The 14,241-nt window shown below is 38.6% G+C and overlaps 1 protein-coding gene across 1 annotated transcript in view; it reads left to right on the top strand.

Annotated features, from left to right (window-relative positions):
- Window positions 1–12,103: 12,103 nt before the first annotated feature.
- Window positions 12,104–14,241, top strand: part of VRK2 (VRK serine/threonine kinase 2) — a 48,699-nt gene continuing 46,561 nt past the window's right edge. Inside the window, exon 1 of the mRNA XM_070947494.1 lies at window positions 12,104–12,236. Within this exon, the coding sequence (XP_070803595.1) occupies window positions 12,104–12,236 (133 nt within the window). The remainder of the gene's footprint in view (window positions 12,237–14,241) is intronic.

Below are 14,241 nucleotides of genomic sequence, written 5' to 3'. Positions count from 1 at the left end.
TTTGACAGTTCTCTGAACTACTCAAAATTTCCGCTACCGGTTCTCTGAACTGTTCAAAATTTCTGCTACCGGTTCTCCAGAACCTGTCAGAACCTGCTGGATTTCACCCCTGGTTTAAAGCCTTCCCTTCCATTAGCAGGAATAATATGTTAGAGTTAAAATCCCAATTTTCTATGACATTTTGAGTGATATTGGAAACACTGAGAAACCTGAGCTTTATATGAGCCTGATATGAACTGACTCGACTTCACTTTTTGGACTAACATGGAGATCAGTAGTGGGTTTCAATTTAGTTTGCTACCAGTTCGCTTGTGCACGTGTGTGCGCTTGCACACGTGACGCTTCTGCGCATGCGCAGAAGCATCCGGGTGGGTGGATGGGCGGAGCCTCCTGCCACTGCCGCTACCGGTTCACCCGATCCAGGGCAAACCGGTAGCAACCCACCACTGGTGCAGAGGACTAGGAAAGCTGTTTCTTTTCATAAGTACCAAATATTCTGACACAGTTCATGGCTCCAAATATTTATATATTTTTTTAACAAATGCAACGTTTGAGAAAAATGTTTAGAAATACATATTTTGAGAAGAAAAAATCTTCATGCTTACTATAAAAATATTGAAATATATATCTGTAATTGACATTTTCATAGTTTTTCTTTTTTAAAAAAAAATACTAGAGTACTATTTTAGGCACCTGTCTTCCTAGTTGAGATCTGCTTAATGTGGCATGATCAAAAGAGCAACCTTTGATGATTGCAACAGTTCGGTTTATTCCTATGCAATGCACTTCTTTCAGAAATGGTGCGATATGGCAATGACTAGGTCACTTCATTCTACATTAATATTCCACGTTGAGTTTGCATGCAGGCCTAGGATTGTAATTTCAAATACAAGAGAGAATCAGGAGGCAAATCACTCTCTGGACTATGTAGAACTCCTTAAATATGGTTCCTTTGAGCCTCCACATTTTTAACGACTTGGTATGTATTTTTAAATATCTGTCTGAAGAGGAATTCTATTAATTGGATTTAATTTAGCCACATGTAAATTACAATGAAATGAAATCAAATTTTGCTTTGGTCCTGGCATAGGCAGCTACTGGTAGTATTTAGAACGGAGCCCCTTTTACACCAATTATGATCAACCCACTCAGGGGAGTCACTGCCAGTTAAAGGAGAACCTTGAGCTAACTGGATCAAATCGTCTGATCTGGAATATAAGACAGTTACCTGTTTTCTTCCTAAATAGGAAAGTAGATATACTTTTTCTGAAATGCTACAATGTTATGTACACATTATTTAGAAACACAAAAGGCATGGCTAAACATTTTCACAATTATCTTTTGGGTTATCTACATATTTATTCATAGTTAATTGATCAACCAAGGGACGCAGTGGCTCAGTGGCTAAGACGCTGAGCTTATCGATCAAAAGGTCGACAGTTCAGCAGTCCCTAGTGCCACATAACAAGGTGAGCTCCTGTTACTTGTCCCAGCTTCTGCCAACCTAGCAGTTCGAAATCTCGTAAAAAATGCAAGTAAAAAAATAGGGACCACCTTTGGTGGGAAGGTAACAGCGTTCCGTGCACCTTTGGTGTTTAGTCATGCTGGCCACATGATCACGGAGACGTCTTCAGACAGCACTGGTTCTTCGGCTTTGAAACGGAGATGAGCACTGAGCCCTAGAGTCGGGAATGACTAGCACATATGTGCGAGGGGAACCTTTACCTTTTTAATTGATCAGCCAGCTAAGATTTTTTGAAAGAATCCATTGATCAAATCCTTTCTAGTCTCAATCCCTTTCTTCTGTTTTACATAAACAATCAGAGTCACACACAATTGTGTTTAGAATTCTGAATGCATAACACATCAGAGAATCTAAACGATTGTCCATTTGGGATAGGGAAAAGAATGGCGCAAGAAGGAAAAAGAAACTCTTTATAAGATATAACATCGGCAAATTACTCCAGTGTGCCATCCATATTTAGTACACATTCTCCAAGACATAGTACATTAACTGACTCATTAGCTATTTCCAACCATATGGACTTCAGTTTAGATGGGTCACTTTCATAATATTCTGAGGTGAAGGTCCTTAATTATTGTAATTGCACAATCTCAATCATGAGGCCAGACATGTGAAATTGTGCCAGAGCTTTTCAAATGGGTGTCAGTGCATCCCAGACATTGACAGAAAAGCAGGGCATACTCCTTGGACATTAAAGCCCCCTTGGTACTAGAGGAGTAATTACCTGAAAAGTTTTAGAGAACTTGGTGGAAGCAAGTAAAAAAACACACCAATCAATGAAACCAAACTGCCAACCAACCAGCATCGTATATGGACAAGGGGGGAAAAAAATCTCTTGTGATTGCCATTTTGAAGGAAAGCACTCCATGCTTCCCTTGTTGCATTGCTGATGTTCTTTGTGCCAGGCAGTGATGTCCCTTGGTGTAATTTTAGCAATGGTATTTTAAGCGCTCTGGGGCTAAAGGGAAAAAGGATGAATAGAGAAAGTGCTGAAATGTCAGTGTTAAATACCACAAGGGTGTCACGCTAGGCAACAGTGTGAGAAGTTACACGTCGCTTGCAACTGCTGTTCCAAGTGTAGGTGTGAAACGGTAAGGTTTCAAGATAATTGCACCATTCGTTGTTATCCACAGTTCCAGTCTGAAGTGAGTAGCTAAAAAGCAAAACAATATATATATATATATATATATATATATATATATATATATATATATGTAATGAAAAATATGAAATGAGAAAGAACTTAGCTTCAATATACTATGTTTTTAATACTGAATAATAAAACGTGTTAAATCAAAAGCAACATCTGTGATATTCTGTATTGCTATCACCTTTTGAAGCATTTTAAAAATAAGTTACATTCTGTCTAAACATCAGTGTTAGCCAAAGTTCATACACCTGCCAATTACAGAAACATCTGGTGAAAAGAAACCTCCCAGCAGCTGTAGTGGTCACCAATCCCTAAGGCAATTACAGGCAGCTCTACCTTGAAGCTCCCTTCTAATCTTCTCTTCAGTCTCTGCTTTAGGGAAGGACAGAGCTGCTGTTGCTTACTGACCCTCATGACAGTTCAGAGTCGACTGGAAATGAACAGAAATTTCTTTATTCCCCATAGCAAGATGATATTAGAAGGTTGCTGTGCGACCAATATGCAATGGTAGCTTTCTCTTCATGCCATATACCATTTTTCTTTCTATAGATTCTGGATTGCCTTGGGACAAAATACCCATGTATTAAGTCTCTCATGGTTTTTTATTTTGTTTAATGTTAGCCACTTTGAAAAATATCCTTTTGTAAAGATGAAATCTAAATGTACGAAGTACAACTATTTAAATAAATTTACTTCTAAACTGAGAGCATTTACCCCCAATTTGTAATCCTGAATGCTATGGAACCAACTCATCATGTTAAAAATTATATGGTTTATCATGTAAACAAAATGTGGTTTGTTAATCCAGGTATATGATGGAATGTATTGAGCAAACACAAAGAATAAATAGTTTATGGAGATTCTCAGTCATCCAGGTCATGGTTGTCTCAAAGGTGCTGTTCAAAGGGCACCTTTTGCTTCTCATCCAAGAAGAACTGAAGAAACTTCTTAGATGAGAAGCGAAATGTTTTCAAGGAAAAAAAAAAACCCAAGAAAGTCCAGTTGCCTTCTGAACAGCATCTTTGGACAAAGAATACATTATTAGCTTTTAATCCCCTTCTTTCTTCATAGATGGTGACTGGTTCAATCCTAGCCTGGCATTCTAAGCCTGCCTTTCAACCTGGCATAACTCAGCTGTGTTGGGTCTCCAATTTCAAAATTTACCTGCTGGAATTTTGGAAGTTATAGTTTACAAAATAGGCCCCCCTTTTTTTTTTTGAAAAAAAAAGAAACTTCTAGCTTTGCAGCAGTTTTTGTTTTCTGTTTTTATCTTTTTACACATATGAATGAATCCCAGGTACCTTTATAAAATAGCAGATAGGCTACTCAGAACTGATTTTGACTGTTTTTGTTCTTGAAGCTTCAGACCGCATATATAGCGGTCCTATTTCCAATTTTATCTTTACAGGAACAGCATTATGAGATACGTTGAACTAAGAGTCAGTGACTGAAGCTACCCATTCATTTCCATCATTGAGAAGAGGAACTTGGACCTCCAGCATCTTAACCATGGGCTAGAGGGAAGAAAACAGACACATTCAGAGACAACAGGGCTTTTTACCCATAGTCTATATATAACCTTGTCAACTAAAAACCCCATTATATATTATGTTGGACTTTTAAAAGAAACACAGGGGGAAAAGAAAGAAAAATATTTTAGCTTGAGTGGGTAATATCTTTTTAGAAAATCAAAATATCTGGATTTATGAAAAACACTGAGGTCTTTTTTTTTTTCTTTTTTCTCTCCTCTGCAGGGAGATAATGTAACTCAGTGTAAGCAGTTGCAGCTCTGCCATCCATTCTGTACAGCCTGTGAGATCTGCAGCTGACATTAGTGATGACCCAAAAGCCATCATACTTCATTGATGACTACGGATTGTCATAAAGGCATAAGCTGTGCTGGAGGTCAGAGCAATTCTTCAACAACAAAAAGGCTCTTTAGAGAAGTGAAAGTCTACAATACAAAAATGGCCATGCTGCATGTTGGAAACACACTGGGTACTGCGAGTAGCAAAAATAGGGATTTCCCACTTTTTCAAGTAAGTGATTGTGAAAGCGATTTTGTACAAATAAATTATAAAAATGAATTATCTCATGCATCATTTAGAAGGAATCCACTATGGCATGATGGCCTCAAGCTAAAATAGCTTTAGGATTAGACAAGTTCAAGGGAGATGAACCTAAACTATTAGATACATTGGCTGCACCGAGTTCAGAAGCTTTATACTTCTGTGTACTTGCTGTTAGGGGAAACAGGGCAGATGACATCAGACTTCCTTATGTTCTTAAAATGAGTGACACTAAGCTACAGAGTTCTATCCATGCCTGCTCCAAAGCCAACTGCATTGAATTTGGTGGATTGCAGCAATATTTTCAAGCAATCAACAAACCCCCATCTGACCATCATATTGGCTTTCACCGATTTCCTCTATTTTCCTCCAAATAACTGTATGTAATACATGGAATTAAAGTATTGAAAAGTATCATTTAGTCTCTCAAATTCAGCTCCCAATTGGTGAAAAATCCAAATGAAAGCAACCCTGGTAGTTGGTTTCCTGCTTCTGTTTGAACAAATCCAGTAAAATTCACTCTCTCTCAATAATTAGTCCCACTGTTGACTTGTTCTATTAGTTCTTACTTAATTTTTAACCTGTATCTTATTTTAACCTGTAACTGTAGTCTTAGAATAAAAGTAACAGATGCTCCTTAGTAATATTCCTCTAGGTTTTTGATTTCCCTTTTCTTGACTAAACGTATCCTCAGTTCCTTTAGTCTCTCTTTGTAGCACTTAGTTGCTACCCTCAATTGTAATTTCTTGCAACTTTTTCACATTTTACATTACTTTGAAATGCAATGCCCAGAAATGGGCACAGAACTTGAAAAGGGCATAAAAATAATGGAACTCATAGTTATACATCCCATGATACATAAATAGTACTTCCATTGATGCAGCTTGTAATAGATTCTTTTTAAAACTGTATCCAATTAGATTGACTCAAGAGAGATAGTCTTGTCTAGTGGTTAAGGCCTCAGGCTAGAAACCAAGAGACTGTGAGTTCTGGTCTTGCCATAGGCATGAATGTCAGCTGGGTGATTTCAGGCCAATCTCTCTCTCAGCCCATGAACTCAGGCTCAGGCAACAAGCTAGTTCATTAATTCCTGTTGCAACAATGGATTAACACTCACCTTGATTAAAGAGAGAGAGAGAGAGAGAGAGAGAGAGAGAGAGAGAGAGAGAGAGAGAGAGAGAGAGAGAGAGAGAGAGAGAGAGAGAGAGGCTGAATTTGCAAGAAAATACTAAGAAGAAAAAAATATTAGACTGATCAAAAATCAAGAGACACACAAAAGCACTGGTGGCTTCTTTATTTTATTTTGGAGACTTTTATTTTGTAAAAATAAACTTATAAAAGTGTTATGTGAGTGCTTTTATTGCTACCTCTATACTAGTACTATACTATAGTACTATACTATACTATGATTCTTACTCTTACAGTATACCAGTCCTCTTCAGTTACTGATATTATGACAGTGTTGATACTACTCCATACTATTAATGTTCAGTTAATATTATATATTACTCTATTGCCTATTACAATCCCCTATATACTATGCTCTATACTATTACTGGTATGCATCAACATTTATTTTTCTTAAATCTGCCTGCCTTAAGTCCCCTGTCTTTAAGATTTATTTTCTTTTTCTATTACTGACTAGTATGTAGAGCTCTTCCACCTTTTTTAACATTGTGCTTTGTCTTGCTGTGCTGCTATACTTTTCCTCTCTTTTGGACTGCCCACTCTTTTCTTTCCTTTGGCTTTTCTTTCTTTTTTGTTGGTAGCTGTGGAGCTATGAAACACGTCTCCTTCCACAGCTGTGTCAAAGTTGCAGCTTTATTAGCAACTCTGCTGTGCTGATGCTGGTAAGGCTAAAATGGGAGGGAAAGAAAGCAGTAGAAGTACCAGAAATTTAGTTAAACAGCCTGCTCTTCCACATTAAAACTGCATTTGGCTTTATTGTCAAATTTACATGCCACTCTTCAACAGCTTGTTTCACTTAAGTTTAGACAAAATAATTTCAACTTATTTCCAATGAAATATGTAATTTCCTGTTTCTTTTGCTTTACTGTGGGAAAATATACAGGATATCAATCCTACTTGGGTCAGGCTTCTACAAAGCTGTGAGGGTTATAACTCCTCTTTCTGTTCACTTCTTGAAAATTGGGCTCCAAACTGGCTTTATTCTTTTTTTAACTTGCATGGGGTGATTGTAAATGCCTGTAATGTGTAATGCATGTGTATGAGGGTAGATGGGGGTAATGTTTTTTGCTGGTACTACGCCGAAGGTCATATATAGAATCCTGAACTGGAACAGGATTCTACATCTATATGGATGTAGAAAATGGACTTTGGAAAAAAGAAAAAGTAAGTAGATCATTGCATATTTATCTTTCATAAATTGACTAAAATAGTTTCATTCAACATTTAAAAATACTTAGCAATTTACAGTATAGCCTTATGTAAACAAGATTATTTTCACTGCCAGCTTGTTCTATAGAGATTGGGCTCAGTGATGGGTTTCAATTTTTTTACTACTGTGGGTATGGCTTGGTGCGCATGGCATGGCATGGCTTGGAGGGTGTGGCTTGGTGGGCGTGGTAGGGGAAGGATACTGTAAAATCTCCATTCCCACTCCACTCCAGGGGAAGGATACTGTAAAATCTCTATTCTGTCCCCAATCCAGGGGAAGGTTACTGCAAAATCCCCATTTCCTCCCGATGAGCTGCGACTTGGGAGGCAGAGAATAGATGGGGGCGGAGCCAGTCAGAATTTTTACTACCGGTTCTCCAAACTACTCAAAATTTCCACTACCAGTTCTCCAGAACTGGTCAGAACCTGCTAAAACCCACCTCTGATTGGGCCACAACAGAGAAAGCTTGTTTTCTGGGAAGGCCCCATGACTTTATAAAGGGGTGGATTCCTGTCAATCAGACTCATTTAGGATCCTCTTTTTGCTGCCATATATAGCCTTTCTGGGTTGCAAAAGTCCAAGATGGCCTCAAAATGTCACCAAGATCACCAATGAACGGTATTTTACATCCCATGCACATAATTCTGCCTTTTTAATCCTTACAACTCTGTGATGTAGCCAGAGGGTAGCCACCTCTCTTATGCTACAAAATCTCTGTGAAGCAGGATATACACAGGCTGGTAGCAACTGATTCAATTTCACATGCTGCAGGGATTAAAAAAAACTAGAAAGAATTTATATGTAGTAATCACATATTAAAATAGTTCCATGATAGGCAAAAGGAACAGTTAAAACGTTTAAGAAGCATGAAGCTTGATTACTGCAATGCATTCTATCTGGGGCTGCTCTTGAAGACCACCTGGAAACTTCAACTGGTCCAGAATGCAGTGGAACCAGCAGTGATGAGCATACCTTGGTATACTTATGAAACACCTCTAATTTCTGACCTGGACTGTTGCCATTTTGCTCCCATGTGCTGGTTGTTACCTTTAAAGCTCTAACTGAGTAGGTCCTGGTTATCTGAGGGAACATCTGCCCCACCAATTCTATTCTTCAGGGTTGGCTTGGTCAAGTCCCGACAATTAAACAATGTCATCTATCGAGATCCTGGAAAAGTGCCTTCTCTATAGCAGTAGAGGTACTCTCTGAAGTGAAGTTTCCCTCCACCCCAGATTTAGATGGCTGCCACTGTGCTGTTGATTAGAAGAGCTGGGAAGACCTGGTTCTTCAACCTAGGCTTTTGGCCAGTGATTGTGCAGCCCCTCGACTCGATCTCCATCCCGCAATTGCCATCTTTGATTTATTAATTTGACTATAATTTGATTGTCATGAGCTGCCCAAAGTCACTGAGGCAGCATACAAGTTTAATAAATAATTATGATTTAAAGCAATACCCATCAGTTTGGTTGGCAACCCTTCTTTTCTCTCTTCTGCACATCTCAGCCCTCCTCATCTCTTTCCTTCCTTATTTGTTCCCTATGGCTATCATTAAGTGTTGTACCTTATGATTCTTGAGGAATGTGTCTTTTCTTTTATGTACACGGTTATGCACCAAGACAAATGCCTTGGGTGTCCAATCACACTTGGCCAATAAAGAATTCTATTCTATTCAATGAAAGAAGATGGGTTCTGTTCCGCTTTTTCCGATTGGCTTGGTCTTGGGTTAGAGCAGGGGTCTCCAACCTTGGTAACTTCAACTACCAGAATTCCCCAGCCAGCAAAGATGGCAAGGGAATTCTGGGAGTTGAAGTCCGCCAGGCTTAAAGTTGCCAACTTTGGAGAACCCTGGGCTAGAGGAGAAGCGCAACTAATCGCCTCGCTGACTAGCCTCTCCCCTTCACACCGCCGTTACTTTAATCCCGAACTGGTAATTTTCGGTGCCGCGTCACGTGCCTGGGAGCCGAACGGCGCTCGGCCGTAATACGCTTTCTTCTGATAGGCCGCTAGCCGCGAAGGCTTGCCTTGGGATTGCCCAGCGTCAGAGGAACTCTTGGGAGAAGAGGAAAAAAAGGGAAGGAGCGCCGAGCGCTTGCGAGAGAGGCGGGGGCGTGGCCTTACTTCTCAGGGGGGTAAGTGGAGATACGGCTCTTCCCACACAAGGGAATGGTGGATGGGGGGGGGGGGAGGCGGCGAAGGTGGTAAACGGCTGTCTTTGTGCCGTTGTGGGGCCCGGGGAGGACTCTTCCTCGCCTTAGAAGAGTTAATGTGTGGGCTGCTCTTCCTCAACTTCTCCAGTCTCCCAAGCGAAGAGCTTTCCGCGCATTCTCCTCTTGTCTTGACTTTTTGCAATTTTTTGGCGCCAGAGTAATGGTGTCAGTAAACAGCATGAGAGTCAAGGGAAAAAGGCAACTGGCCGCTGTCCTGTGGGCAGCTCCACGGTCGGCTCTGCTCCATTTGTGGCTTACGCTTAGTCATCTCCTCAATTAATTCTGTCTTGCATACTACTCGCTGTTTGCAGGCTTAATGGAAGTGAAGTGAGCCGCCCCGACTCGCTGAGAGAGAGAGTTGGGAGGCTATATAAAGTTTTTTAAATAAGTAAATGTTTTTAACGTGTCCCGTCTCCAAATAGTCCTCCGAGAAGTTATTCCAAAGTTCTTGGTGCTTTCTTCATATGTGTAGCATGGTGGGTTTCCAAATTTTTTACTATCGGTTCTGTGGGCGTGGCTTGGTGCGTGGCTTGGTGGGCGAGGCAGGGGAAGGATACTGTAAAATCTCCATTCCCACCCCACTCCAGGAGAAGGATACTGAAAAATCCCCATTTCCTCCAGATCAGCTGGGATTTGGGAGGCAGAGAATAGATGGGGGCGGGGCCAGTCAGAATTTTTACTACCGGTTCTCCGAACTACTCAAAATTTCTGCTCCAGAACTGTTCAGAACCTGATGAAACCTACCTCTGATGTGTAGGTACTATTATAGATGCTGGAAAGCTGAGGAATGAATTCTCTCTTTAAAGAAGAGAATTACTCCCTGCTGCTGGGAGTATCCTATCATAAATGTAGCCTCCACAAAGATAGGAGTTTGTTGGAGTTGATAGGATGGGCACAATGCCTCCCACCTGTTTTTTGGATGCTCTGTAGGAAAACAGGTAGTATTCCCTCATATGGAGGACAGAGTTGTAAGGAAAGCTTGACTTAATATGTTAATTCCAGGGAATCCTTCAAACTCCAAAGCACAGTTAGCATGTTTCATCCTGGGCTGTTCCTTTCTTGGTCGATGGGAATGTAGTTGAATATTGAGATATTATTGAATATTGAGAATTATATGAATACGTACAAACATTAATATATCTTTTATTTATATTTTATCTCTGGAGGCAAAGCACATTTCTTTTTAAATAAGAAAAAGTAATAAAATACAAGTAATCTATAACAATGTATTGTTTATTTTTAATTTCAAACTTATCTACAGTATAAATCATTCTTCAAGTACCCTGTGGATATAAAGTACTCACAATTCTCACTTATATAATTGCTGGTCCAGCTGGAGTCACAGTTGCCTTTAGTTTTATATGGAAGTCAGAGTTTGCAAAAAATAATAATAATAAAAAGTTAACAATTCCTGAAACAATAACCATGTTGCCTTGGGACCATAGAGGCTGGAGTTTATCATTCCTGGGAAACACTATGTTGCAGCACATACTTTTAATCAATCTTGTTCTTGCTTTTAAATATTGTCTTGCCCTGGTTTGAATGAAAGAAGAAGCACAGAATTGTTTCGCTTTCTAGAATTTGAATTTTTGAATTGCCATTACCTTTTTGTGAACTTGGTCTTATCACTTTATTTTCAATTGCTGTCACACAGACATTAAGCAAGTGAATTTTCTTTACTTATTTCTATGGCAGGAAAAATGCCTCCTCTCCACTTAAAAAAAAAAAACCCCAGATGTTATGATATAACTAATGAAAAGAGTAAAATGTTCACCTTTTTTTTCCAGGATAAGAAAAAAGATTGAAAAATTGGGTTTGGGATTTTGATACGAGTCTTGGAATCAGAACCTCCCCTATTCCTGTAGTGTGGGATTAATAAAAGTAGAAGGAAAATGTTTCTCCTCACATTTGTTAACTGATCCCTTTTCTTCTTGCATCTTAAGAAGGGAGAGAACCCAAGCATGCAAAGGTTTTAAAGATACTTTTTGCTGTGAGCTTATTTTAAGTCTTCACAATGTACTACTTTTGGCTGCCTAGTCAACATGGGTTTAGAGCACTGAAACCAACCATGCATTGTATCAAAATCACTCAAGGTTTTTATCTGAAATGCTGTAGTTACAGCTAAAGTATAAGCAAGCAGTTGTGTACATAAAGACAGCTGAAAAGTATAATAAATTGATAATACTGCTCAAAACATCACAGGCAATATTGCATGATGCTCAGTTTCAATTATCTTAAGGGGTTTTCAGACTTTGTCTCAAGAAGAAAAGACTGCCTATTATTCATGAGAAACAAAGTTAGATAAATGTATACTGAAGAGGGGGCAGATACATTCTTACCAAATGTATCTAACAAGTGAAGATCCATTCAAACATCACTGCTAGAATAAAGCCAAATGCTTGTAGTTTACAAGGGAAGAGATGTTATTTACTAAAGACATCTGGGCATATTCACTTTGAACAGCTGAAACTGACAAGGCAAATTATCACTGTTATATATTTATTATAACATTCTATCTCTTGTATTTCTCACATCTAAAGGTGATTTGTATTATGGCCAAAGCTGCCCTTTTCAATTATATTCAGCAAGGACTTCTTATATCATCAGCTGAATCACTTTAAGGTGTTACAAAGAGGTTAAGCTTGCTGATATCTGTATTATGATGGGTTTTTTTTTTTTAAATGTAAGTCTGTGGAGAAACAGCATGTGCTGCTTTTTCTAAGAATTGTCTCTGATTTCTTATGTTCAGGCATAATGCCTCCCAAAAAGGGGAAAAACAACCTCCCAGATCCTCTTCAAGAAGGAATAATATTGACAGATACCCAAAAACGGAAATGGAGGCTGGGTCCTATGATTGCTTATGGAGGTTTTGGCTTGGTCTATCTAGGTAAGACATGTAATATGAAATATTTTGTGTGGGAGACTTACTACTTGGAATCATCTCTCAAACTTAGTTCTCTCAAACTAAGAAATAGATATGTTCTATGTCCCCCCCACCTTTTTTTTTTTTGCTTCCTAGAAGTCCACTATGACATCATAGATGCTTCAGATGTGACTATTGAGGTTTATATTTTGTCTGCAAAAGAGATTTAATACGTTATAAAAAGGATCCCACTTTATAAAAGGAGGAAAACTATACTTTCCTGAATAATAATCTGAATAATAATTAGAATTTAAAGGGCCTCCTTCCAAAACCTTTGCATGTAAATCATGAAATTAGACATTTCCTCTGTTTTAAGGGTCTACTTTTGTTTGCAACCTCAAACAGCTGAAAGTTTTTTTTAAGTTACAGTACTTTATCATATCTTGATAAAGGAACTTTGAATCCTTGATTTGAATATGAAATTGAGTCATGTTGTTTTTCTGATTCAGTATCAAATTGTGCTATTTTTAAAATTGCTGTTCCAAACCAAATGTTGTAATAAATAAAAACACATAATTTCTGAATATTTCATTCTGATAAATTTTATTAATTTGTAATACAGAATGAAAATTAGTAACTAATATTTAGAATAAAAGAGAAAGAAAAGAAAGGAAAGAAAGACAACAAAGACAATGATGCAAAAATAAAATAAAAGAAAAAAATAAAGAAGTGACTTCTTACTTTCTTTTACAGCCATTATAAGTATAGATATAAAATCTCTAACTCTATGATTACAGCATTATGTACATTTTCTCAATATTATTTTTATTCTAATTTTAAAAATCATATAACATTATTTTTTCTGTTTCTTGTAAAGAGTCAGTAAGGGGTTTTCAATCATTAACTTTTAACAATGTCCTATGGCAGTGATGATGAACCTTTTTGGCACCAAGTGCCAAAAAGGGAGCTTGTGTATGTGTGCATGCTTGTCTGGGCCGCAACCTGGAAGAGGAGCTGGCCAGGGCGCATGAACGTGCCCGAAAATGAACTTCTGGTTTCCAGTGCGCACATGTGTGCTGGCCAGCTAGTTTTTCAGGCTTCTGGTGTGCATACATGGGCAACGATCAGCTGGCTGGTGTGCATGCTCACACAGGAAAACGGAACACCAGTTCTTCCAGTTTCTGGCACTGCTGAATGCAAAAAGGCCAGCTGATCTTTGCATACACATGCATGCTAGAAACCCAGAAGAGGAACGGGGTGACGCCACATGTGCTAGGCAACATGACTACGTGTGCCACTTCAGGCACGTGTACCATAAGTTCGCCATCATTGTCCTATGGTATTTCTAGTTAAAGGAGTCAATTTGACTATCTCAGCAAGTTCCAGGATATTCACTATCCATTTCTTCCATTGTGGGTAATTTTCAAACACTTCTTTATATAATTGTACTTCATAGTGCAAAAGAATTCAGTGATTGATTATTCTGTTGGTTCTACTTTGCCCCACAAACCCTGCTTGCAGAGTTGAGAGTTGTGGAGAATTGATGGGGAACATGTTCAGGATTGGTTTCAACATAGTTATTTCTCTCACTTGCACTTGGGGTAGAAACCAGGAGTATATCAGATAAGATTAAGGAACTGGCACCTTAAATGCCAGATGGATAGTTTAATAGGATTAGTACCCAGGCAGAAGCTAACAAATGTTTTACTTTCCTTGATTAAAATAATTTTACATTATATAAATATTATTGCCTTGCTTTAGTTTTGCAGGACTGAAAATTGTTAAAGTGATGTTTCCTTGGTCTCCAGCTTGAGTACTAAACAGTTTCGTGCTCATTTAGCTTCATTGCTGGTTTGAGTAGAAGTGGAAGATTAGGACAGGAGAAACATGTAAATAAGATTTCCTTGACCAGAGGACTTTCAGATTTATTTAGTTTATACAACTTGGCTTATCAGATGGGAATTCTGTAAGTTTTTCTAACACACCTGAAGGGCACCTGACTAGTGAAGGGTGATACAAAAAAATGAAG

The sequence above is a fragment of the Pituophis catenifer genome, unplaced genomic scaffold (genome assembly GCF_029215685.1).
Source record: "Pituophis catenifer annectens isolate HBS135680 unplaced genomic scaffold, rPitCat1.0.hap2 SCAF_1, whole genome shotgun sequence".
Taxonomy (NCBI): domain Eukaryota; kingdom Metazoa; phylum Chordata; class Lepidosauria; order Squamata; family Colubridae; genus Pituophis; species Pituophis catenifer.
This window is presented reverse-complemented; position numbering and strand designations above follow the sequence as displayed.